At 45.1% G+C, this 24119-nt stretch overlaps 1 protein-coding gene and 1 pseudogene across 2 annotated transcripts; both read left to right on the forward strand.

Annotated features, from left to right (window-relative positions):
• The first annotated feature begins 3935 nt into the window (after nt 1-3935).
• On the forward strand, nt 3936-6326 carry LOC109942537 (uncharacterized; annotated as a pseudogene).
• On the forward strand, nt 4379-5639 carry LOC103640016 (tubby-like F-box protein 11). Of its 2 annotated transcripts, XR_004852658.1 has the most exons (4): nt 4629-4891; nt 5067-5154; nt 5260-5383; nt 5551-5639. XR_004852658.1 is itself a non-coding variant. In XM_023301055.1 (3 exons), exons 1-2 carry the CDS (start codon nt 4558-4560, stop codon nt 5150-5152), a joined length of 420 nt encoding a protein of 139 aa, XP_023156823.1. In that variant the 5' UTR covers nt 4379-4557; the 3' UTR covers nt 5153-5154; nt 5266-5311. The 2 variants fall into 2 exon arrangements, 1 of the variants encoding a protein (XP_023156823.1); XM_023301055.1 differs by lacking the exon at nt 5551-5639 and having other exon boundaries at nt 4379-4891; nt 5266-5311.
• Nucleotides 6327-24119: the final 17793 nt, after the last annotated feature.

The following is a 24119-nucleotide window of genomic DNA, read 5'->3' on the forward strand; positions in this document are numbered from 1 at the left end:
CAGCCCCTGTGCTGCTGACTTGGCTAGCAAATCAGCATGTTCATTTTCTCCTCGAGAAATATTTTTGACAGAAAACCCTTCAAAGGAAGCCTCAATCCTTCAGACCGTGTCTAAATATTTCTCAAGCTTCGGGTCTCTTGCTTTACAACTCTTGTCAATATGACCAGAAATAACCTGGGAATCAGTTTTAAGAACCGCCCTTCTAATTCCCATTGCTTTTAACTTCCGAAGACCCAAGAGCAAAGCTTCGTACTCAGCAATGTTATTTGTGCAACTGAAATCAAGTCTTGCTGCGTAGCAAGTTTTTACTTTGGAGGGTGCGACCAACACAGCGGCTGCTCCTGCCCCGAAGGTTCCCCAAGAACCATCGCAGAATACTGTCCAAACTTCGGCGTCTTTACTCGCTTCTTCTTCTTGAGCCCATGGCGTCCAATCAGCAATGAAGTCTGCTAACGCTTGGGACTGAATCGAAGATCTATGCACATAATCAATGCAGAACTCATTGAGTTCCGCAACCCATTTTCCAACCCTTCCAGTAGCTTCTCTATTTCTCATAATATCCTTCAATGGTTGTGAAGAAGGGACAATTATATTGTATGCTTGAAAATAGTGCCGAAGCTTCCTGGAGGCCATCAAAACAGCATAAAGCACCTTCTCCAATTCTGTATAATTTTTCTTTGATAAACTAAGAACTTCGGATACAAAGTATATTGGGGCTTGCTTTTTGACTTGCCCTTCAAGCTTCTCTTGGACAAGTGTTGCACTTACCGCTGAGTGCGAAGCTGCCACATATAACAACAGAGGAGCCCCTGGCGTTGGTGGAGTTAGCGTCGTTAGGTCTATCAAATATTGCTTCAGCTCTTCGAAGGCTCTCTGCTGAACTGGTCCCCATTGAAAAACTTCGGCTGACTTCAGCACTTCGAAGAATGGTAAATTTCTCTCTGCTGATCTAGATATGAATCTGTTGAGAGATGCCAGTCTTCCTGTCAATCGTTGAGCCCCCTTCTTTGTGCTTGGTGGTTCCATTCGAAGGATAGCTTCGATTTTATTTGGATTAGCCTCTCTTTTGTTGAAACTAGGCAGCCAAGGAATTTCCCCTTCTTCACTCCGAAAACACACTTTTCTGGATTCAGTTTTAGACCAGCCTGTCTAAAATTAGCGAAAGTCTCCTGCAGATCAGCAATGTGATTTTCTTGCTTCGTGCTTTTTACAATGATATCATCAACATAAGTTAGCACATTTCTGCCTATCTGAGAATGAAGAACCTTTGCTGTCATTCTGCTGAAGCTTCCTCCAGCATTCTTGAGCCCCTTAGGCATCCGAAGGTAACAATATGTTCCGCTAGGGGTTATGAAGCTGGTTTTTGGCTCATCCTCCTTCTTCATCCAAATTTGATGATAGCCTGAATAACAATCCAACAGACTCATAAGTTCTGATGAAGCTGCTGCATCAACTAGTGAATCTATCCTTGGCAATGGAAACTCATCCTTCGGACAGGCCTTGTTGAGATCAGTAAAATCAATACACATCCTCCATTTGCCATTGGCCTTTTTTTACCATAACGGTGTTAGCCAGCCATTCTAGATACTTCACTTCTCTGATAACTCCGGCACTAAGGAGTCTTTTTACTTCATTTCGAGCACCTTCGGCCTTGTCATCAGACATCTTTAGAAGCCTCTGCTTTTTGGGTCTAAAAGATGGATCAACATTGAGCGAGTGTTCAATAACATCCCTGTTGACGCCACAGAGATCGTTAGCCGACAAGGCAAAGACATCTTTGTTGTTGAAGAGAAACCTTATCAGGGTTTTCTCTTGCTGCTCAAACAATTGAGATCCCAGCAGCACCTTCTGCTCTGCGATATCTTCGCATAAAAGCATGGGTTTCGGCTGATCGGCCGAAGCAGCCTTCTCCCTTCTGTACTTGTACTGCTCACAAGCTTCGGCTTCATCTATATTGTGGATTGCTTTTGAATCAGTCCAATTCCCCTCGGCCTTTCTGGCAGCTTCTTGACTCCCATGAATAGCAATAGGTCCCTGATCCGAAGGTATCTTCATGCAAAGATATGCTGGATGAAGAATTGCTTCGAAAGCATTGAGTGTTCTGCGGCCAATGATAGCATTGTAAGGATACTCCATGTCGACAATTTCAAACACAACTTGCTCAGTCCTTGTATTGTTGACAAATCTGAAGGTCACTGGCATGATAATCTTACCAAGTGCTACAATCTGTCTTCCTTCGAAGCCACAAAGAGGGTGCGTAGCATCATGAATCTTGTCTTCGGGCTCTTGCATTTGTCTGAAGGCCTTAGCAAATATAATATCCGCTGCACTTCCTGTATCAACCAAAACATTGTGGACCAGAAATCCTTTGATCACACAAGAGATAACCATAGCATCATTGTGTGGGTAATCCTTGAGCTGATGATCCTCTTGAGAGAAGGTAATTGGAATGTGAGACCATCTTGACTTGATGAAGGGTCCTTGTACCCCTACATGTTGTACTCTTCTCTGTGCCTCCTTCTTCTGTTTCTTGTTAGCCGGCTCTGAACATGAACCGCCTGTTATCGGGAGGATCAGCTTCGGAGCCGAAGCAGTTCCAGCTTGATTCTTGAACGAAGCCATCGTCTCAAAAAAGTGGAAGTGAGTTCACCGGAGGTGGGCGCCAATGTTGGGGACTTGTTCTCAAATGCTTTGCCTTAAGAACAAGGCAACATAGAATGTTAAATGTTAAAGCCCTTCGTCCGCTGAAGCATTATATCCCTGAGGATTTAATGAGCTTCGGACGAAGGTTATGGATGATAAATCACGAAGGTCCTACCTTCGTGTTCAGAGATAAAATAATGCGAAATGAAATCTATACAACTATATAAGACAGTAGTGTAGACGTTCACAGGATATGGTGCACGGTTCTGCCTCCACATCTCCATCAATGCCCCCTCCACTGCCACCGTCCGTCTCCAGCGCACTCGCCGCCCTTCCTTTCCAAAAATGTCATCGCCCTCATCACCACGCGAGCCGCCCTCATCACCGCGCGATGATCGCGCCCCCATCCCACGTCTCCCTCCTTCTCTACCATTCCCCGCAATCATCGCTTGGAGAGGGAGATAAAGGAGGATGGGAGGGAAGGGGGTGGTGCCCGACGCAATTGCCCTCCTGCGCATATCACTTCCTCCCAGTCGCCTTCTTCCCTCGCTCTTCCCTCCACCATTCTGCAGCCTGCCGCTGGAGCCCAGCCCGCCCATAGCCTCGTGCCCCTCTCCGCCTCCGGTCGCTGGAGCCCAGCCAGGTCACGGCCTCGTGCCCCACTCCGCCTCCGATAGGGACCACAACGGCAGGAAGACGAAGACCCCAACGCCTCCGCCTGCAAACCCATCTGATTTCGATTCGATTCGCCTGTGGTGCTTACAATGGAGGGAATGGCGAACGACGACGGTGCGGCAGCGATGGGGACCTGTCGAAGCACATCGGCTGCGGCGCCACAACCGGGCGATTCTGGTCAAGGCCGACCAATCCGCGGCACGTAGGCTCCGCGAGAAGGCGGCGGAGGCGGAGCGCGAGGCGCGGCACGGGCCGAGCTGGAGGAGCGGCTGGCAGGGGCAGGGAGGCGAGCGACTCGGGCAAGAGGGAAAAGGGCGAGGAGCCAAGGAGGGATAGGTAGATAGAAAGGAAAGGAATGGTTCGCGGTGGTGGAGCGCTTTTGTGTGTTCCGCTCGGGGGTTTGCCGATCCGCCCCTTCCTCCTCTCCTACCCCTCTGCTCCGCGAACAACGTGCTCCTTCCCTGCCGCGATACGGCTCCTCGCCACACGCGCTCCTTGACAATGGCGTTCCAGATGACCGCGTCCCCCAAATCCCTCCCTGCCTCATCTGCCTTTCCATCGCCGCGTGGCCTCGACAGTGCGCAGACTCTCCTTCCCCGCGGCGCCCAAATCCCGCCATGGTCGAGAGCTTCCTATTGCGGCGCCTTCCCATCGCCTCCTACGCCCAGCCGCAACCGCAGCCGGCAGCAGCGCCCGGCTTCGACTTCCTCAGTGAGGTCTACGGCGCCGCCTCGTTCGCCGGGCCCAATGCTGGTGACTATGGCGGCGAGATGGGGTTCCTTGACATCGTCGAGCCCAAGGCAGCATCAGCGACACTGGTGGACGGCGCCACGGGCCTCGGGGCCTGCAAGGTGGAGCCCGGCCTGGCGAAGAGCGGCGGCACGTTCGGCGCTGGCGCTGGTGCCGCGCCGCCGGCGGCCCTGGCGTCCAAGAAGAAGAGGGTCGAGGGGATGCTGTCCAAGAACCTGATGGTCGAGCACCGCCGCCGCAAGCGCCTCAACGACCGCCTCCATGCTACGGTACGTCATGCCCAAGATCAGCAAGGTGAGATTGAGAATGACAAAAAAAACCTCTCCTTTTTCCTTGGCTCTTGTGTCTCGTCGGCATTTGCAAAGAACAAACAAAGAAGCAATTCACTCTATATCTATATATGGCAGCTGTATATCTATATATGGCAGCTGGGCTGATGAGATGTGAAATATATGTGGTGGTTTCGGTGTGGGAGGACCGCGAAAGGCGATGCCTTTCAGCAGCATGATCCAGGAGATGAAGGGCAAGATCGGCGCCATCTCGTTGCGCGGCGTGCTACGGTTCCGGCCGGGGGGCCACGCCGGGGCCGGGCGAGCGCCGGCAGCCGAGCCGGACGAGGCGTCGCGGGAGGGCTGCTGGGCGCAGTTGCCTTTCGAGCTTCTACGTATGGTGCTGGTCAGGGTCGAGGACCAGGAGCCACGGTGGCCGGCCCGCAGCGCCATCGTGGTGTGCGCCTGCGTCTGCCGCTGCTGGAGGGCCGCCGTCAAGATTGTGCGCGTGCCGGAGGCTTCTGGGAAACTCACCTTCCCCATCTCTCAAGCAGGTTGTTTTGGTTCCCTCTCACCAACTCTGAACCCGAATACAAAATTATGATTTTGTCACTCACACACTTTGCTATTATGCCATCTGTGTGTGTATGATTTGTTTAGGTCTGAAATTCTGTTCATCGATTTTATTCGGGTTTTATTAACTTGCAATTTCAAATCTGTAACCTGCAGCCTGGCCCAAGGGATGCCCCTCTCAAATGTTTCATCAGGAGGGACCGGGCTGCTCAGTCGTATTCTCTGTGCCTTGGAGTCACTGATGGTATGCTCTTTTCACCCTGTATGTATGCAATGCCTGTTGGGCAAACACGACGTGGATGTGATCATCGTCGATGGGGTGCTTTTCTCTCTCTCTCTTGCTCTGCAGGGTTAGCTGATGATGGGAAATTTCTACTTGCTGCACGCAAATGTCGTAGGCCCGCATGCACTGAATACCTAATCTCGCTTGATGCGAAGAACACATCGGCTGGTTCCTACATTGGCAAGCTAAGGTGAGCATTCAAGAAAGCGTCTAGAAATTGTAACTTGTTTCGTGTGTAAGATAAAAAGTATCAAATTATGATAGAGACCTTGGTTTAAAATTTTCTTATCTGTTAATCAGATCAAACTTCTTGAGAAAAAAGTTTACCGTCTATGATGCTCATCCACCTTGTGCCAGAGCTGCGGTTTCAAAGGGGTACATGATCGGCTCAGCCCAAGTTTCTCCTGGGGTACCTGCTAGGAATTATATGGTTTCTCACATTTCTTACTAGGCGACTTTGGGTTCTAGGTATGGCAAGACATTTTTTATTCTTCCAATGTTAGGTTCAAGTTTCTTTCCAAGGAAACGTCCAACTATGAATACACACCATCATGTGAATACATTTCCACCCCCTTGAGAATTACAGTTTCAATGGGAAATGCTGCTAAACTTTTTTCCTACTGATTATTATTGCATCCCTATTTTTATACTATTAATCTAAAAGGATGTCTGAGTTTATGTCAAGCTAATAATTTATGCGGATTTAAAGCCATATATATTGGAATAGTTATATTCCAGGACCTGCCGGAGAGGATCAAGCTGCTGCAGGAAGAGATCGGGCAGTAGCAGGAGGAGGCGCCGGGCATGCTCAGCGTTTTCCGGGACCTCAACCCCGACGAGATGGTGGCCAGGAACACCCCAAGGTACGTGAAGAAGCTGCTGCTGGCCTACTGCTACTGCTATTGGGGGAAATGTGAGGGCTGAGATGCTGCTGATGGCACCTGCAGTCCGACGTGGTGCGGAAGGAGGGCGGCGACACCCGGGTGGAGATCTACTGTGCCGCGTGCACTTCAACGGTGATGGCTCGTGGGATGTGATTAGGGATGGTAATGGAATTGTCTCTTCACAATTTCTTTGAGCCCTTAATTAATTTTAGTTCAAAAATGAATAGAAATAGAACCTGATTCTAATCCGATCTAATCCTCAATTTTATAGTGTAAAATTTATAGCCCGTTACTACCTATATGTGATTGAGAATTTAAGATTTGTGGATTTGACTTCTGACCAGTTGTTGTATGTTGTCCCGTTACTGAAATCATGGGAGAGGACTCAAGAAAAAATCTAACTACAGGGTACATACAACAGATACTTATCAATATTGCTAAAAAAGATTAGATTAGTGTATGGTTGTCAACATATTTGCCTACCATTCAAATTTTTATATTGAGCCTTTAGAAATAATTTGTGCGATAATATAATGTTTGTTTCATATTAGTTTATTTTATTTGAGTGGACGTATTTATATAATATTATATATTTATATCGTCAATACAATATTAGTGTTATTGTGATATTTTTGTAACACGAATTTTACATATTATAGTGATGTTTGTTATTCTGTATCTGTGTTTTATATTATTTTTAACCCTCGTAGCAACGCACGGGCACATACCTAGTATAAAATATAAAACGTTAAAGAATATCAAGAATAAATAACATCATTTACTTATTTTATCATATAAATTGGCATATTAAAACATGATGTTTAGTTACATTTATACCTTTGCCTTGGCAGAGAACAATAATTCCAGAGTAATGCGTTAGCAATTACAGGATTCCGTGAACAGTAAAGGAGTACTGTTCACTATTTATAGGCACAGGACGAAGCCTGTAAGAAATTACAATCATACCCCTTACAAAAGATTACAGTTATGACTCAGACCCTCATGAACTAAAAAGTCATTCCATCTTTAAGTCGGTTCGATCCTTCATCATCGGATACGCTATAATATCGAAGCTTCATGAGCGGTAGTTTCGGTGTCACGTATAAACAGGTTTTGCCGAAGGTGTTTCTTCCTGCAGGACCTTCGGTGACGAAGCATGGTCCCAACACCCAGCTTTGTCATCATGGGCATATCAGCTTCGGACATAGTCGACTTCCCAAAATCCAAATGGCTGGGCTTCGATGGCATAACGGTGTTATAATCAATCTCTTCTTCACCAGTATCTCCCTCTTCAATATCTGCCTGCTTGGCTTCAGTAGCAGGGCGCCTTCGTCAGTAGCAGGGCGCCTTCGTCACAACTAGTCCAGACCGCCTCATAACTTCGGAGATCGGAGCAGTTTCAGTAGCTTCGGTTTCCTCACCGTCGTGTGTAACCCTAGCTGTTTGATTTTGAATTTCTTGCGTTTTGACGAAGTTGATTATTTTTGACGAAGCTCCCTCTTGTCACGAAGCTAGAGCAAAGTGATCCTTTGATTGAGAATACGGTGAACAAGCTTCGACGGTGGTCAAATTTTTCGGTAGCACAACAGTACAATAGCAGTAAATGCTGTGGTAACTTCACACCTACCCGTCTGTTTATATAGTGCTGCAGGTGGGAAGGTGAATCGCCAAGTTGCCCACACCCGCTGAACAGTTACCCGCACTCGCTGAACGGTGGACCACTCGACTCTTGGGAGGTGAATCGCCAGACCGTGCGTACCCGCCGCATGGTGGACCACCTCACGCTCGGAATATTTTAATCGTTTCTCGGCAACGAGCTCAAGGAAGGTGTTTTTCGGACCTTCGGCATTCCGAAGCCTTGGAGATTTTTCACGGGTCGAGCTCGTTACGAAAAACGATCTGGCACCGTGAAGGGGCTACTGTTGAGGGTCTGCTTTATCGCCGAAGGTCCCATGAGAAGAAACACCTTCGGAAGACTGACACGAAGCCGAAGCTATCAATCAAAGAGCTTCGGAGTACATTTTCAGACGCACCGACTTAAAGATGAAATGACCAATCGGCCCGAGATAGCTTGTACTATGATTGTAAACATTTGTAAAGGGCATGAATGTAATTTCCCACAGGCTGTGTCTTGTGCCTATAAATAGATGAACAGTACCCCTATACTGTTCACGCTATCCTATTTTCACTCGTGCGCAACGCTCGGATTTTTGCCTTCTGTCAAGCCGAAGGTACAAATGTAATTAAATATCGTATTTAAATATTCAAGCTTATATAATTAAATTATGTGAATGAAGTTATATGATTATTTATGTTATCTTTCATGTTTCATATGCTTTGTTTTTCATCATCATTTATCATGATGATGAAGGTACGTCCTTCATGACCTTCGTTTGAAAATCGTTATCTCCTAAGGGAAATAATGCTTCGAAGGACGAACGACATTAACATTTAAATTTTTTGTGTTGCCTTGTTCTTGACTTATAGCATTTGAGAACAAGTCCCCAACAACTATAAAATTTAGAGAAATCTGATATCCTAGTTCACTACGGATATGGTACAACGTCCAATAAGTGACTATACAGTTTTCGATATGATTGCCCCGTGGCTGACACACCAACATCGAGTTTGTCTCTGAACAACCGAGCTACCTCGTCCCTAATTTTTACCACTACATCCGGTGACCATCCATTTTGTATGGGGGTGAAAACCTCAGGTTGCCTGACATTATATTGTTAGCTTTCCTACCATGGATAGTTCCACCCCTTCCACCCTATATCTCTTGAGATCTTTCATGGCCGAAGAATATTCGACCCTGGGCATATGAGGTGGCACGACATGGTAATTGTTGGTCACTTTTTCTCAAATGTTGTGAATCAAGAACAAGGCAACACAATTGTTAATTATAACAGATCTTCGTCTTCCAAAGCATTATCTCCACATGGGTATAATGCTAATCAGACGAAGGTCAAGAAGTACATACCTTCATCATCTAATATATGAATAGGAATGCAGAAGGATGTAGACAATAAATGCATCTCGTTAATTCATTTGTATTTGCATTCCACAAAACATATATGAATATTAACAGAATTCATATTACATTGATACCTTCGGCTTGCTCGAAGGTGAAGACGCGAGAGAGTGATTACAGTCCAGCATGAACAGTACGGTGGTACTATTCACCTATTTATAGGCACGGGACACAACCCGGGTAAAATTACATTCATGCCCTTGAACATTTGTTTATAGACAACTTAGATCGCTAAGGTCTATCTAGTCTTTTCCTTCTATGCTTGATCTGAGCCGAAGCTGACAGTAGCTTCGATGTTTGGCATCGTTGCTTCTACGCAAGGTCTTCGTCTTGAGAACCTTTGGCAGAAGGAGGGCGGACCTCTGTATCATTTTGCCGTAGGTGTTTTTGTCTTGAGGTCCTTCGGCGAAGAAGAAGATCCCTAACACTAGCCCCTTTGTGGTGCTAGATTGTTTTTTTGTAACGAGCTCGGTCCACGAAAAACACGATGGCTTCGGAATGTCGAAGGTCCGAAAAACACCTTCCCTGAGCTTGTTATCAAAAAACGATTAAAATATTTCAAGCACTGGCTGGTCCACCGTTCAGCCAGTCTGCACGCTGTGGTGGTTCGCCTTCTTCTCCTGCAAGACTATATAAACAGACAGGTTGATGAGAAGTTACCATAGCATTCATTGTCATTGCATTGTTGTGTTGTTGAAAATTTTAACCGAAGCCGAAACTCTCTGCATTGTGCTTTCAAGCATGCGCTTCGTCACTTAATATCAACTTCGTCTGAAAGAAACTAAAAACTAAAATGGCCAGAGTAAGATCTACTACAAGGGTGTCCTGTGGGGGAAACAAACTGAAGTGACTGAGACAGCGCCCATATCAGAAATGATGAGGCACTCAAGTTTGGTTGTGCAAGAGGGAGCTATTGCCGAAGATACACCCAATGTCAAAGCTGAACAGACTGAGGCTGAGGTCGGTGTTGGGGGTCTTCTTCTCCATCGAAGGTGCTCAGGGCAAAAACACCTTCGGTAAAATGATACAAAAGCTTGCCGAAGTTACCTTCAGCCTCGGCTCAGCTCCTAGAGACGAAGCTCAATAGCTTTGGCAACAGTGCAAAATGTCGAAGGTCAATAGCTTTGGCCCAGACCAAGCAAAGAAGGAAAAAAAACTAGATAGACCTTATCAGTTTTAATTACTTGTAAACAAATGTTTGAGGGCATGAATGTAATTTTACCCGGGCTACGTCCCGTGCCTATAAATAGATGAACAGTACCCCCGTACTGTTCACGCTGGATTGTAATCACTCTCGTGTCATTCTCGCATCCTTACCTTATGCCAAGCCGAAGGTATTAATGTAATATGAATATTATTGATATTTACTCATATTCACATAATATAAATGCAAATAGATTATTGATATATAATTATGATCTTTATTTCTTTATGTTCTATTGATTAATTATTCATATTCCTATGCTAAAATGATGAAGGTATGTCCTTCATGACCTTCGTCTGAAGATCATTATATCCGAAAGGAAATAATGCTTCGAAGGACGAAGGTCTTTAACCATTAACAATTGTGTTGTCTTGTTCTTGATCTATAGCATTTGAGAAAAAGTGACCAACATTGGCGCCCACCTCCGGTGAACTCACTTCCACAACTACGATGATGGCTTCACAAAGCAACCAAGCTGTAGCATCTTCGACTACGAAGCTAGTGCTCCCAATCACAGGAGGCTCAAGTTCTGAACCAGCCAACAAGAAACAGAAGAAGGAAGCACATAGAAGGGTACAACATGTTGGAGTGCAAGGACCCTTCATCAAGTCCAAGTGGTCTCATATTCCAATCACCTTCTCTCAGGAAGACCTTCAGCTTAAAGATTATCCTCACAACGATGCAATGGTTATATCTTGTGTCATCAAGGGATTTTTGGTCCATAATGTCTTAGTGGACACAGGCAGTGCAGCATATATCATCTTTGTGAAGGCTTTCAGACAAATGCAAGAGCCAGATGACAAGATGCATGATGCAACACACCCTCTTTGTGGTTTCGGAGGGAGACAGATCGTGGCACTTGGCAAGATAACAATGCCGGTCACCTTCGGCTACGTTAACAACACAAGGACAGAGTAAGTTGTCTTTGATATTGTTGATATGGAGTATCCATACAATGCAATCATTGGTTGAGGGACGCTCAATGCCTTCGAATTAATACTACACCTAGCATACCTATGTATGAAGATAGCTTCGAAACAAGGGCCCATTGCTATACATGGGAGTCAAGAAGCTGCCAGGAGAGCCAAAGGAAGTTGGACGGATTCGAAGGCTATTCATATTATAGATGAAGCTGAAGCTTATCAGCAGTACAAGCATAAAAGAGAAAAGGCTGCTTCGGCAGATCACCAAATCCTATGCTTTTGTGTGAAGACATAACCGAGAAAAAAGTGCTGCTGGGATCTGAACTATCTGATGAACAAGAAAAGACCTTGCTAAGATTTTTGTTTAACAACAAAGATGTTTTTTCTTGGACGGCCAATGATCTTTGTGGTGTCAATAGCGACATCATTGAACACTCACTCAATGTGGACCCGTCTTTCAGACCGAGAAAGCAGAGACTTCGGAAAATGTCCGATGATAAAGCCGAAGGTGCACGAAATGAAGTAAAAAGACTTCTAAGTGCCGACGTTATTAGAGAAGTAACATACCCAGCGTTGTTGGCCAACACCATCATGGTGAAGAAAGCTAACGGAAAATGGAGAATGTGTATTGATTTTACAGATCTCAACAAGGCATGTCCGAAGGATGAATTCCCATTGCCAAGAATAAATTCCCTAGTGGGTGCAGCAACTACTTCGAAACTCATGAGCTTATTGTTTTGCTACTCAGGCTATCATCAAATCTGGATGAAAAAGGACGATGAGCCGAAGCCAAGCTTCATAACTCCTAGTGGCACCTATTGTTATCTCCGGATGCCTGAGGGACTCAAGAACGCTGGAGGAAGTTTTAGCAGAATGACTGCCAAAGTTCTTCACCCCCAAATTGGTAGAAATGTGCTAACATACGTCGATGATATCATAGTAAAAAACATAAAACAAGAGAACAATGTTGCTGATTTGCAAGAGACATTTTCCAATTTTAGACAAGCTGGTCTTAAGTTAAATCCAGAAAAATGTGTCTTCTGAGTGAAGAAGGGCAAGTTTCTTGGTTGCCTGGTATCGACAAAAGGTATTGAAGCTAACCTAAGCAAAATCGAAGCCATCCTTCGGATGGAGCCGCCAAATTCAAAAAAGGGGGCTCAAAGGTTAGCAGGAAGGCTGGCATAGCTGAACAGATTCATTTCAAGATCAGCAGAGAGGAATCTGCCTTTCTTTGAAATATTGAAATCAGCCGAAGTCTTCCAATGGGGTCTAGCCCAGCACAAAGCCTTCGAAGAGCTGAAGCAATACTTGATAGATTTAAGAACTCTAACTCCACGTTCATCAGGGACCCCATTGCTTCTATATGTGGCTGCTTCTCATGCTGCGATTAGTGAGGCACTTGTATAAGAGAAACAAGATGGCTAGATAAAAAAGCAAGCACTGGTATACTTCATCTCCGAAGTACTCAGCCCATCAAAGAAGAATTACACATAATTTGAGAAGGTACTGTATGTTGTATTGATGGCCTCCAGAAAGCTTCGACACTACTTCCAAGCATATCACATAATAGTGCCTTCATCACAGCCCCTGAAGGACATAATGAGGAACAGAGAAGCTACAGGAAGGGTCAGAAAATGGGCCATAGAACTCAATGAATTCACCATTGATTATGTACATAGGTCTTCGATTCAATCTCAGGCGTTAGCAGACTTCATTGCCGATTGGACGCCAGGGCTTAGGATGAAGAAAGAATAAATGATGCCGAAGCTTGGATGGTATTTTGTGATGGGTCTTGGGGAACCTTCGGTGTAGGGGCAGCTACCGTCCTAGTTGCACCATCCAAAGTCAGAACCTGTTATGCAGTAAGTTTGGACTTTAGCTGCACAAATAATATTGCAGAGTACGAAGCCCTCCTCTTGGGGCTTCAGAAACTTAAGGCAATGGGCATAAGAAGGGCGATTCTCAAGACTGATTCACAAGTTATATCGGGTCATGTGGACAAAAGCAGCAAAAGCAAGAGACCCAAAGCTTGAAAAATATCTAGATGCAGTCCGAAGGTTGGAAGTCTCTTTCGAAGGTTTCTCTGTAAAGAACATCCTAAGGGGAGAAAATGAGCATGCAGACTTATTGGCCAAATCGGCGGCACAGGGGCTACTGCTACCTTCGTAAGTGTTTTTTGAAGCAATAAAAACACCTTCAGCTGAGCTCATGGAAAGTGTGGTGCTCACAATTTCACCAGTACATAGTGAAGATTGGAGGACTGAGATTGTATCTTTCCTCCGGGGCAACTGTCTTTCGGATGACGAAGTTTATAATAAAAGAATGGAAGCCAGGGCAAGACCATATGTAATAATAGAAGGGGAGTTATACAAGCATGGAGTTTGCTCTCCATTGCTCAAGTGTTTGTCCAGAACCGAAGGGCAAGAATTAATGAAGGAGATACATGCAGGACTATGTGGGGCCCACATTGGGTCTAGACCCCTACTGGAGAAGGTTTTTAGACAAGGTTTTTACTGGCCGAAGGCAGCTTCGGATGCAGCAGAATTAGTACAAAAATGTGAAAATTGCCAAAGATGCGCCAGAGACCAGAAACAACCTTCGTCTTTGACCTAACTAATACAACCAACTTGGCCACTGCAAAGATGGAGATTGGATCTGTTAGGACCACTCCCACCGGCACAAGGCAACTCGAAATATGTTGTGATGGCGGTGGAATATTTTTCTAAGTGGATTGAAGCAAAGCCTTTGGTTACAATAACTTCGGCCACAGTACAGAAATTCTTCTGGCAAAACATTGTTTGTCGCTTTGGCGTGCCGAACGCTATCATCGTTGATAATGGAACTCAGTTCGATGCCGAAACTTTCAAAACCTTTTGTAACCAAATTGGTACAAAAATACACTTCACATTAGTGAGGCATCCGGAGTCAAATGGATTGGTAGAAAGGGCAAATGAAATTATAATAACAGGAATAATAAAGTCAATCTTCAATCAGCCCAAGCGAAAGTGGCCAGATGAATTAATAAAAGTGGTCTGGAACCACAACACTGTTGTATCAAGGTCGACAGGATTTACTCTGTTCAAGCTTCTAATCAGTGACGAAGCTATTACACCAGAAGAAGCAAGAACGGGTTCAATAAGAACTTTAGCTTCGATAGAGGACGAAGGTGACTACCAAATAACAAAGGATACCATAGAAGGGACCAGACTTCAAGCCATAGAGCACATTAATAAATACCAGGCTGAAACAGTCAAATGGCGTGACAGAAAAGTAAGATTGAAAAATATCAAGCCAAGTCATTTGGTGCTTCGAAGGGTGGCCAACCCTGATTAAGTGGGGAAGCTTCAGCTTAAGTGGGAAGGACCCTTTCTGGTTGTATCTTCGTCAAGACCTGGCTCTTACAGGTTGAAAGATATGGACAGAAATTGTGGCGGAACCGCCCGAATTATTCCAACTTAAGTGCCTAAGTCCCACCTTAGAGGCTAGACCACACATAAATAGGAATAAACCGTCAGTCCCTCGGATCTAATCCGACTAGGTCACTAACAAGATCAAGTACCACATACTCAATCGAAGGTGAGGCATAGAGCAAATACAATAAAGCATAATACCATAATTTAAAGAAGTACTTAAGGTTATTACATCATCATCAGAGTTTTGCAAAAGTAGTAATCATTGTTCTGGATGCAGCAGAAATTAACTAACGGTAAATAAAAGGGAAGATGGGGAAGCCTGGCCCATCACTCCTCATGCTCATCCCCTGCTGAGGTAGGGTCACACTCGACTGTCCAACCCGGTGGCAAGATGGACGACCAAGTTACTCCAGCAACCATATCCTCCAGAGAACCTGTAAAAAATTATGCCACAAGCAAGGCTCAGTATACTAATACTCAGCTAGACTTACCCGGTGTGAGGAGTCTACTCCTCTACCTCTAGACATGAAGGTGTTTGGCTAAGAGGTTTGGTTTGCCAAAAACACTAGCTGAGTCTATAATCAAGTTTTAGCTTTTCAAGTTTTAGTCTGATCCTTTTAAACTAGATGTGTACCTAGCTAATAATACATGGTATCAAACATCTTTACCAATCAACATCTTTTGCCAATCAACATTTCCACTTATTACTCAATGCAGTACAATGGATCACCAGTCTCATTAGATGCGAGAAGCAGACGATTCGAATCGAGTTTTAAACCTTGCAAGGTAAACCTAAACACACGACGTGGCGAGGCCTCCGTCCCCACACACATCAACCGTCCCCATCCATTCCCCGTCAACAGAACAAGGCTCACCGCCTTGGCGTACAATGCCTCACTGACCCTGACTGCCGTCGTGCAGTGACCGCACTTGTACCCACCATAACCGGAATGGGAGACTGCGTCTCAGGTCACGTGAGGGGCAAAGTCTGCGGGCAGGTTCACTCAGGTACTAGGCTTACCGATTTACCATATTTCTCGGCATGTGCTTAGTACGTTCAAACGCTTGACATAGGTATCCGCACGTTAATCCTTATTCCAATTCCTCATCTCGTAGACAATGCATCCCCATGGATCGTTGTCCACAGACCATCATCATTCCGATATAAAAATGGAGACAATCAATTCCTGACCTCGCGCGAGTGCTAGAAAAATCACTCGACTTCTACCGAGATCCCTAATTAGCAAAGCAGCTACTCGACCTAGCATACTAGTATCCATCTCAAAAGGGAATCCTGAGTTCATGCAACTAGGGTTTCAATCAACTCCTACACTTAAGTGCACAGTACAAACCTACAAACATTAAGTGTAGTAAATTAGCATATATAAACGGTTATGCATAAAACCGGGGCATGCCTTCAACAACTGGGGCAGGCAGATCCTCAGTAGTAGGCTCTGGTGCTGGCTCCGGGGCTACCTCCTGAGCAACTCCTTGCTCTGGAATGACGACGTACTCTCCGTCAGCGAGATTACAATCTATCGAATGCAATGAACAAGATACATGTATATTAATGACATGTCAATTTAGCAAATACTAGGTATGGTGAAACAATATTAAAACATTGGGTCAACTAGGGTTTCTTGATCGGATGGTGCCTTAAGTGTTCTATACACACCTATCTTGGGGTCTTGAGTGAACTTAAAACTTTTAATGATCTCCTTTATGTTTTATTGGACTCTTAGAGAGATTTAGTTGTATAATATTAATTTCTTCCACAATTCCCCTTTTACTTTCTATTTATGCTTATTTTTGAGTGCTCTTGAGCTACCATGGTGATTTAGAATTCTCCAAAAATGTTACAAAAATTACAGTGGGTAAACATTGGTCTCTGTAGTTTATTCTACAAATTTGAGGTTAGATGTAATTCAGATAAACGTTGGGCAAAAATAACAAAAGTGAGGGTAAATGGTCACTTTGTACTACAGCTCTGATTTAGATGAGATTTCTGTACTAAAAATTATTTTTGTCAAAATCTATGGGTAATGAAAAGTCTCTGTGCCAAAAATCACAGAAAGTGACTTAATGGTTATTTAGTTGTGATTTTCCAAAGTTTAATGTCAAAAAAGCACTTATAACTAACTTGTTATTTGAAAAATATCAAACAATAGAACTTATATTTTTCCTAGAATTGTACTAGCATATTAGTAGTTATCCCAAGGATTGGGGTGGTTTCCCCCTTAGGGTTATTTTTCTAGGGTTTTTCTAATTTCTTACTGTTTTTATGAAATAAAATGTGGTGCATTTCTTTTGTACTAACAGGGGTTTCAACAAAAATTTCTTATGAACTATGGTACTTAAGAAGGCTAGAAAAAATGTGGTTGCCCTCTAGTTCTTATTTTAATTTCACTTTTTCATTTTCTTAAGGTTCGGACCAAAACAAGTTTTGGTGGTTAATCCTTCCTTAACCTGGTATACTCGAGAGTTTAACATTTTTAAACAGAGTAGATAGTAGTTGAGTATGTCTCTAATTTTTCTTAACCTCAGCCCAAGAGTATTTCTATTTTTCCTTTATTTAATTAGCTTTGGGCAGTTTACTAATTTAAATTAAAACTCTAAAAGTATTGCAGGAATCAGGAGGTTTATCATTTTTCCTAAATTGCTCATGATATTTAGGACCTAGCAAAATTTGTTTTGACCAAATTTGGTTGGATAGAACTCGAGTTATAAATTTTTCAAGTTCTGCATTCATTTAAAAGAATAAAACTTAAAGGTTTATGGAAAAACCGGTTTGCACCGAGGCCCATGGGGTTTCCTTTAACTAATCCTTTAAACGGTGCCCCTGCGGAACTGTTTCCCTGAGTCACTGACCTTGCAAAAACTCCCCTGGCTTTTCTTTCTCTCAACACGGGCTTCTCCCCCACCGCAACAGTGACCGCAGAGAGAAAAAAGGGTGGCACGGCTTACCGGCGGCGAGTGAGGTCCGGTGGAGGGCTAGGTGAGGTCCGGGAGGTCCTAGCGATCATATCAAGGTGCGGATCGCCGGCGAAGATGGCTGGAATAGGGCTGGCCACGTGCGCAGGCGGTCGGGCTCGTCGGCGGCGTGTGCTCCGGCCTGCTCACGGCGGTAGGGTTCAATCGAATGGCACGAGGAGCTTCACTAGATGCTAAGGATGTGATAGGTACAAGGAATCGACGAATGGCTTACCGTGGGGCTCAGTCTACTTGCGACGGCGGCCGGTTGAAGTCCGGCGACGTCGATCCGGCGTCTCCGGTGAGGTGGTGTCCAATCCGCGGCTCGGGAAGCTTCACTGAGCTCCGGGGAAGCTAGCCAAAAGGTCGGTCGGGGTGGAGGATGCCTAGCTTGGCCGGTCTACGGTGGCCGTGGCTTGTGCGGCTGCTGGCACGTCGTTCTCTAGGCAAACGCCGGTGAACTCGTGCTCGGGCGGGGTTAGGAGCGCGCGGGGGTGTACGGTCGAGACCGGTGTGGGCTTTATAGCCGCGGGTGCAGGCGTGGGCGTGGGGTTGACACGGCGCGGGGCTGCGCGCGTGGGCCGAGCGCCGAGGCGTGCTCTGGCGTCGCCAGGGCGCGTCGAACACGTGGTCGTGTTCATCTGCTCGAGTTCTTGCACCTGCAGAGCTCCCAAACGTGTGAATCTCGCCAATTGTCTTGTGCAAGATTTCTTCCTGGCACCTAGAGCTAGCTACTAGCTTAGAAGATATGGTGGCACCAAGTCTTGTATGTCTGCAATGTTCACCCGCGACAAAATGGATGCCAAACCATGTCAAATGACCCTGGTTTGGTTTCAAATTTTTCAGGGGTGTGCCTTGGGTAGTTTGGCCAATTTTTGTTATTTGGACCAAGTGGTTTTGGCGCCAGCAAAAGGGTGAACACATCTGATCTTTAGGCTAGGGTTGATTTTGTGACTTAGAGAAAAATGAATGGCTCTAGTGTGCTCTCCACTCAGTGAATTGATTTGGGGTTTTTGTAGGGCCTTTTTGTAAGATTTTCCTTATTACATTTTGTAGATTTACTAATATACTTCATCTTGGTAAAGGTTTCTGAAAGGGAATTAGGCTTACACCTAGTCCCTAATTAATTTTGGTGATTGAATTGCCCAACGCAAATAATTGGACTAACTAGTTTGCCCAAGTGTATAGATTATACAGATGTTAAAGGTTCACACTCAGCCAATAAAAAGATCAAGTTTTGGATTCAACAAAGGAGCAAAGGGCCAATCGAAGGCACCTCTGGTCTGGCGCACCGGACTGTCCGGTGTGCCACCGGACATGTCCGGTGCACCAGAGGACTTCAACTCCAACTCGCCACCTTCGAGAATTTCCAGAGGCACTCGCGCTATAATTCACCGGACTGTCCGGTGTACACCGGACAGTGTCCGGTGCGCCAAGGAAGAGCAGCCTCAGGAACTCGCCAGCTTCGGGAATCTCCAACGGCTAGTCCGCTATAATTCACCGGACATGTCCGGTGTGCACCGGACTGTCCGGTGCAACTCCGGAGCAACGGCTACCTCCGCGCCAACGGCTACCTGCGGCGCATTAAATGCGCGCGCAGCGCGCACAGAAGTCAGGCGTGCCCATACTGGCACACCGGACAGTAAACAGTACATGTCCGGTGTGCACCGGACATCCAGGCGGGCCCACAAGTCAGAAGCTCCAACGGTCAGAATCCAACGGCAGTGATGACGTGGCGGGGGCACCGAACATGTCCGGTGTGCACCGGACTGTCCGGTGCGCCATCGAACAGACAGCCTCCCAACGACCACTTTTGGTGGTTGGGGCTATAAATACCCAAACCACCCCACCATTCATTGCATCCAAGTCTTCCACTTCTCAACTACTACAAGAGCTCTAGCATTCAACTCTAGACACACCAAAGAGATCAAATCCTCTCCAAATTCCACACAACGCCATAGTGACTAGTGAGAGTGATTTGCTTGTGTTCTCTCGAGCTCTTGCGCTTGGATTGCTTTCTTATTTCTTGATTCTTTCGTTGCGATCAAAACTCCATTGTAATCAAGGCAAGAGGCACCAATTGTGTGGTGGCCCTTGCGGCGAAGTTTTGTTCCCGGCTTTGGTTTGAGAAGAGAAGCTCACTCGGTCCGAGGGACCGTTTGAGAGAGGGAAGGGTTGAAAGAAACCCGGCCTTTGTGGCCTCCTCAACGGGGAGTAGGTTTGCGAGAACCGAACCTCGGTAAAACAAATCCGCGTGTCACACTCTTCATTTTGCTTGCGATTTGTTTTGCGCCCTCTCTCGTGGACTCGTTTATATTTCTAACGCTAACCCGGCTTGTAGTTGTATTTATATTTGTAAATTTCAGTTTCGCCCTATTCACCCCCCCTCTAGGCGACTATCAATTGGTATCAGAGCCCGATGCTTCATTAGAGCCTAACCGCTCAAAGTGATGTCGGGAGATCACGCCAAGAAGGAGATGGAGACCGGCGAAAAGCCCACTACAAGCCACGGGAGCACTTCATCGGAAGAGTCCCGCACCAAAAGGAGGGAGAAGAAGAAGAGCTCCTCCAACAAAGGGAAGGAGAAGAAATCTTCTTCTCACCACAAGGAGAAGAAGGAAAAATCTTCTTCCCACAAGCCGCATCGGAGTGAGGACAAGCCAAAGAGGATGAGGAAAGTGGTCTACTACGAGACCGACACTTCATCAACATCGACCTCCGGCTCCGATGCGCCCTCCGTAACTTCTAAACGCCAAGGGCGTAAGAAGTTTAGTAAGATCCCCCTACATTACCCTCGCATTTCTAAACATGCACCTTTACTTTCCGTCCCATTAGGCAAACCACCAACTTTTGATGGTGAAGATTATGCTAGGTGGAGTGATTTAATGCGATTTCATCTAACCTCACTCCACAAAAGTATATGGGATGTTGTTGAGTTTGGTGCACAGGTACCATCCGTAGGGGATAAAGACTATGATGAGGATGAGGTGGCCCAAATCGAGCACTTCAACTCTCAAGCGACAACAATACTCCTCGCCTCTTTAAGTAGAGAGGAGTATAACAAAGTTCAAGGGTTGAAGAGCGCCAAGGAAGTTTGGGATGTGCTCAAAACCGCGCACGAGGGAGATGAGCTCACAAAGATCACCAAGCGGGAAACGATCGAGGGGGAGCTCGGTCGGTTCCGGCTTCGCAAAGGGGAGGAGCCACAAAACATGTACAACCGGCTCAAGACCTTGGTGAACCAAGTGCGCAACCTCGAGAGCAAAAAGTGGGATGACCACGAGATGGTTAAGGTTATTCTAAGATCTCTTATTTTCCTTAACCCCACTCAAGTTCAATTAATTCGTGGTAATCCTAGATATACAAAAATGACCCCCGAGGAAGTTATCAGGAATTTTGTAAGTTTTGAGTGCATGATCGAAGGCTCAAGGAAGATCAACGAGCTTGATGATCCCTCCACATCCGAAGCTCAACCCGTCGCATTCAAGGCGACGGAGGAAAAGAAGGAGGAATCTACACCAAGTCGACAACCAATAGACGCCTCCAAGCTCGACAATGAGGAAATGGCGCTCGTCATCAAGAGCTTCCGCCAAATCCTCAAGCAAAGGAGAGGGAAAGACTACAAGTCCCGCTCCAAAAAGGTTTGCTACAAGTGTGGTAAGCCCGGTCACTTTATAGCTAAATGTCCATTATCAAGTGACAGTGACAGGGGCGACGACAAAAAGGGAAGAAGAAAGGAGAAGAAGAGGTACTACAAGAAGAAGGGCGGCGATGCCCATGTTTGTCGGGAATGGAACTCCGACGAAAGCTCAAGCGACTCCTCCGACGACGAGGACGCCGCCAACATCGCCGTCACCAAAGGGCTTCTCTTCCCCAACGTCGGCCACAAGTGCCTCATGGCAAAGGACGGCAAAAAGAAGGTTAAATCTAAATCCTCCACTAAATATGAATCTTCTAGTGATGAAAATGTTAGTGATGAGGAAGATAACTTGCGATCTCTTTTTGCCAACCTCAACATGCAACAAAGAGAAAAACTTAATGAATTGATTAGTGCCATCCATGAAAAGGATGATCTCTTGGACACCCAAGAGGACTTCCTAATCAAGGAAAATAAAAAGCATGTTAAGGTTAAAAATGCTTACGCTCTAGAAGTAGAAAAATGTCAAAAACTATCTAGTGAGCTAAGCACTTGCCGTGAGATGATTGACAACCTTAGAAACGAAAATGCTAATTTGTTAGCTAAGGTTGATACTCATGTTTGCAATATTTCAATTCTCAACCTTAGAGATAATAATGATGATTTGCTTACTAGGATTGAAGAATTGAACATTTCTCTTGCTAGTCTTAGATTAGAAAATGAGAATTTGATTGATAAGGCTAAAGATTTAGATGTTTGCAATGCTGCTATTTCCGACCTTAAAAGTAAAAATGAAATATTGCATGCTAAGGTTGTAGAACTAAAATCTTGCAAACCCTCTACATCTACCGTTGAGCACACTTCTATTTGCACTAGATGTAGAGATGTTAACATTGATGCTATACATGATCACATGGCTTTAATTAAACAACAAAATGATCATAGAGCTAAATTAGATGCTAAAATTGCCGAGCATAACTTAGAAAATGAAAAATTTAAATTTGCTCGTAGTATGCTTTATAATGGGAGACGCCCTGGTATCAAGGATGGCATTGGCTTCCAAAGGGGAGACAATGTCAAACTTAGTGCCCCTCCTAAAAGATTGTCTAACTTTGTTAAGGGCAAGGCTCCCGTGCCTCAGGATAACGAGGGTTACATTTTATACCCTGCCGGTTATCCCGAGGACAAAATTAGGAAAATTCATTCTAGGAAGTCTCACTCTGGTTCTAACCATGCTTTTATGTATAAGAGTGAGACATCTAGCTCTAGGCAACCAACCCGTGCTAAGTTGCCTAAGAAGAAAATTCCTAATGCATCAACTGAACATAGCATTTCATTTAAGACTTTTGATGCATCTTATGTGTTGACTAACAAATCCGGCAAAGTAGTTGCCAAATATGTTGGGGGCAAGCACAAGGGGTCAAAGACTTGTGTTTGGGTACCCAAAGTTCTTGTGTCTAATGCCAAAGACCCAAAACCATTTGGGTACCTAAAGTCAAGAACTAAACTTGTTTTGTAGGTTTATGCATCCGGGGGCTCAAGTTGGATCATCGACAGCGGGTGCACAAACCACATGACAGGGGAGAAGAAAATGTTCTCCTCCTATGAGAAAAACCAAGATCCCCAACGAGCAATCACTTTCGGGGATGGAAATCAAGGTTTGGTCAAAGGTCTTGGTAAAATTGCTATATATCCTGACCATTCTATTTCCAATGTTTTTCTTGTAGATTCATTAGATTACAATTTGCTTTCTGTATCTCAATTATGCAAAATGGGTTACAACTGTCTTTTCACTGATATAGGTGTCACTGTCTTTAGAAGAAGTGATGATTCAATAGCATTTAAGGGTGTGTTAGAGGGTCAGCTATACTTAGTAGATTTTGATAGAGCTGAACTCGACACATGCTTAATTGCTAAGACTAACATGGGTTGGCTCTGGCACCGCCGACTAGCCCATGTTGGGATGAAGAATCTTCATAAGCTTCTAAAGGGAGAGCACATTTTAGGACTAACCAATGTTCATTTTGAGAAAGACAGGATTTGTAGCGCATGCCAAGCAGGGAAGCAAGTTGGCACTCATCATCCACACAAGAACATCATGACGACCGACAGGCCACTGGAACTCCTACACATGGACCTATTCGGCCCGATTGCTTACATAAGCATCGGCGGGAGTAAGTACTGTCTAGTTATTGTGGATGATTATTCTCGCTTCACTTGGGTATTCTTTTTACAGGAAAAATCTCAAACCCAAGAGACCTTAAAGGGGTTCTTGAGACGGGCTCAAAATGAGTTCGGCTTAAGGATCTAGAAAATAAGAAGCGACAACGGGACGGAGTTCAAGAACTCTCAAATTGAAGGCTTCCTTGAGGAGGAGGGCATCAAGCATGAGTTCTCTTCTCCCTACACGCCACAACAAAATGGTGTAGTGGAGAGGAAGAATCGAACTCTATTAGACATGGCAAGAACCATGCTTGATGAGTACAAGACACCGGTTCGGTTTTGGGCCGAGGCAGTCAACACCGCTTGCTACGCCATCAACCGGTTATATCTACACCGAATCCTCAAGAAGACATCATACGAACTCCTCACCGGTAAAAAGCCCAACATTTCATATTTAAGAGTCTTTGGTAGCAAATGTTTTATTCTTGTTAAAAGAGGTAGAAAATCTAAATTTGCTCCTAAGACTGTAGAAGGCTTTTTACTAGGATATGACTCAAACACAAGGGCATATAGAGTCTTTAACAAGTGCTCAGGACTTGTTGAAGTTTCTTGTGACGTTGTGTTTGATGAGACTAATGGCTCTCAAGTAGAGCAAGTTGATCTTGATGAGATAGGTATTGAAGAGGCCCCATGCGTCG

Source organism: Zea mays, chromosome 9, assembly GCF_902167145.1.
Source record: "Zea mays cultivar B73 chromosome 9, Zm-B73-REFERENCE-NAM-5.0, whole genome shotgun sequence".
Lineage (NCBI taxonomy): Eukaryota > Viridiplantae > Streptophyta > Magnoliopsida > Poales > Poaceae > Zea > Zea mays.

What these genes read in the sequence shown, in the direction of transcription:
- LOC103640016 (XM_023301055.1), top strand. Translation starts at nt 4,558, where the DNA reads ATGCCTTTCAGCAGCATGATCCAGGAGATGAAGGGCAAGATCGGCGCC. An exon ending in CTTCCCCATCTCTCAAGCAG is followed by an intron (nt 4,892 to 5,066) that starts GTTGTTTTGGTT and finishes TGTAACCTGCAG; the next exon opens with CCTGGCCCAAGGGATGCCCC.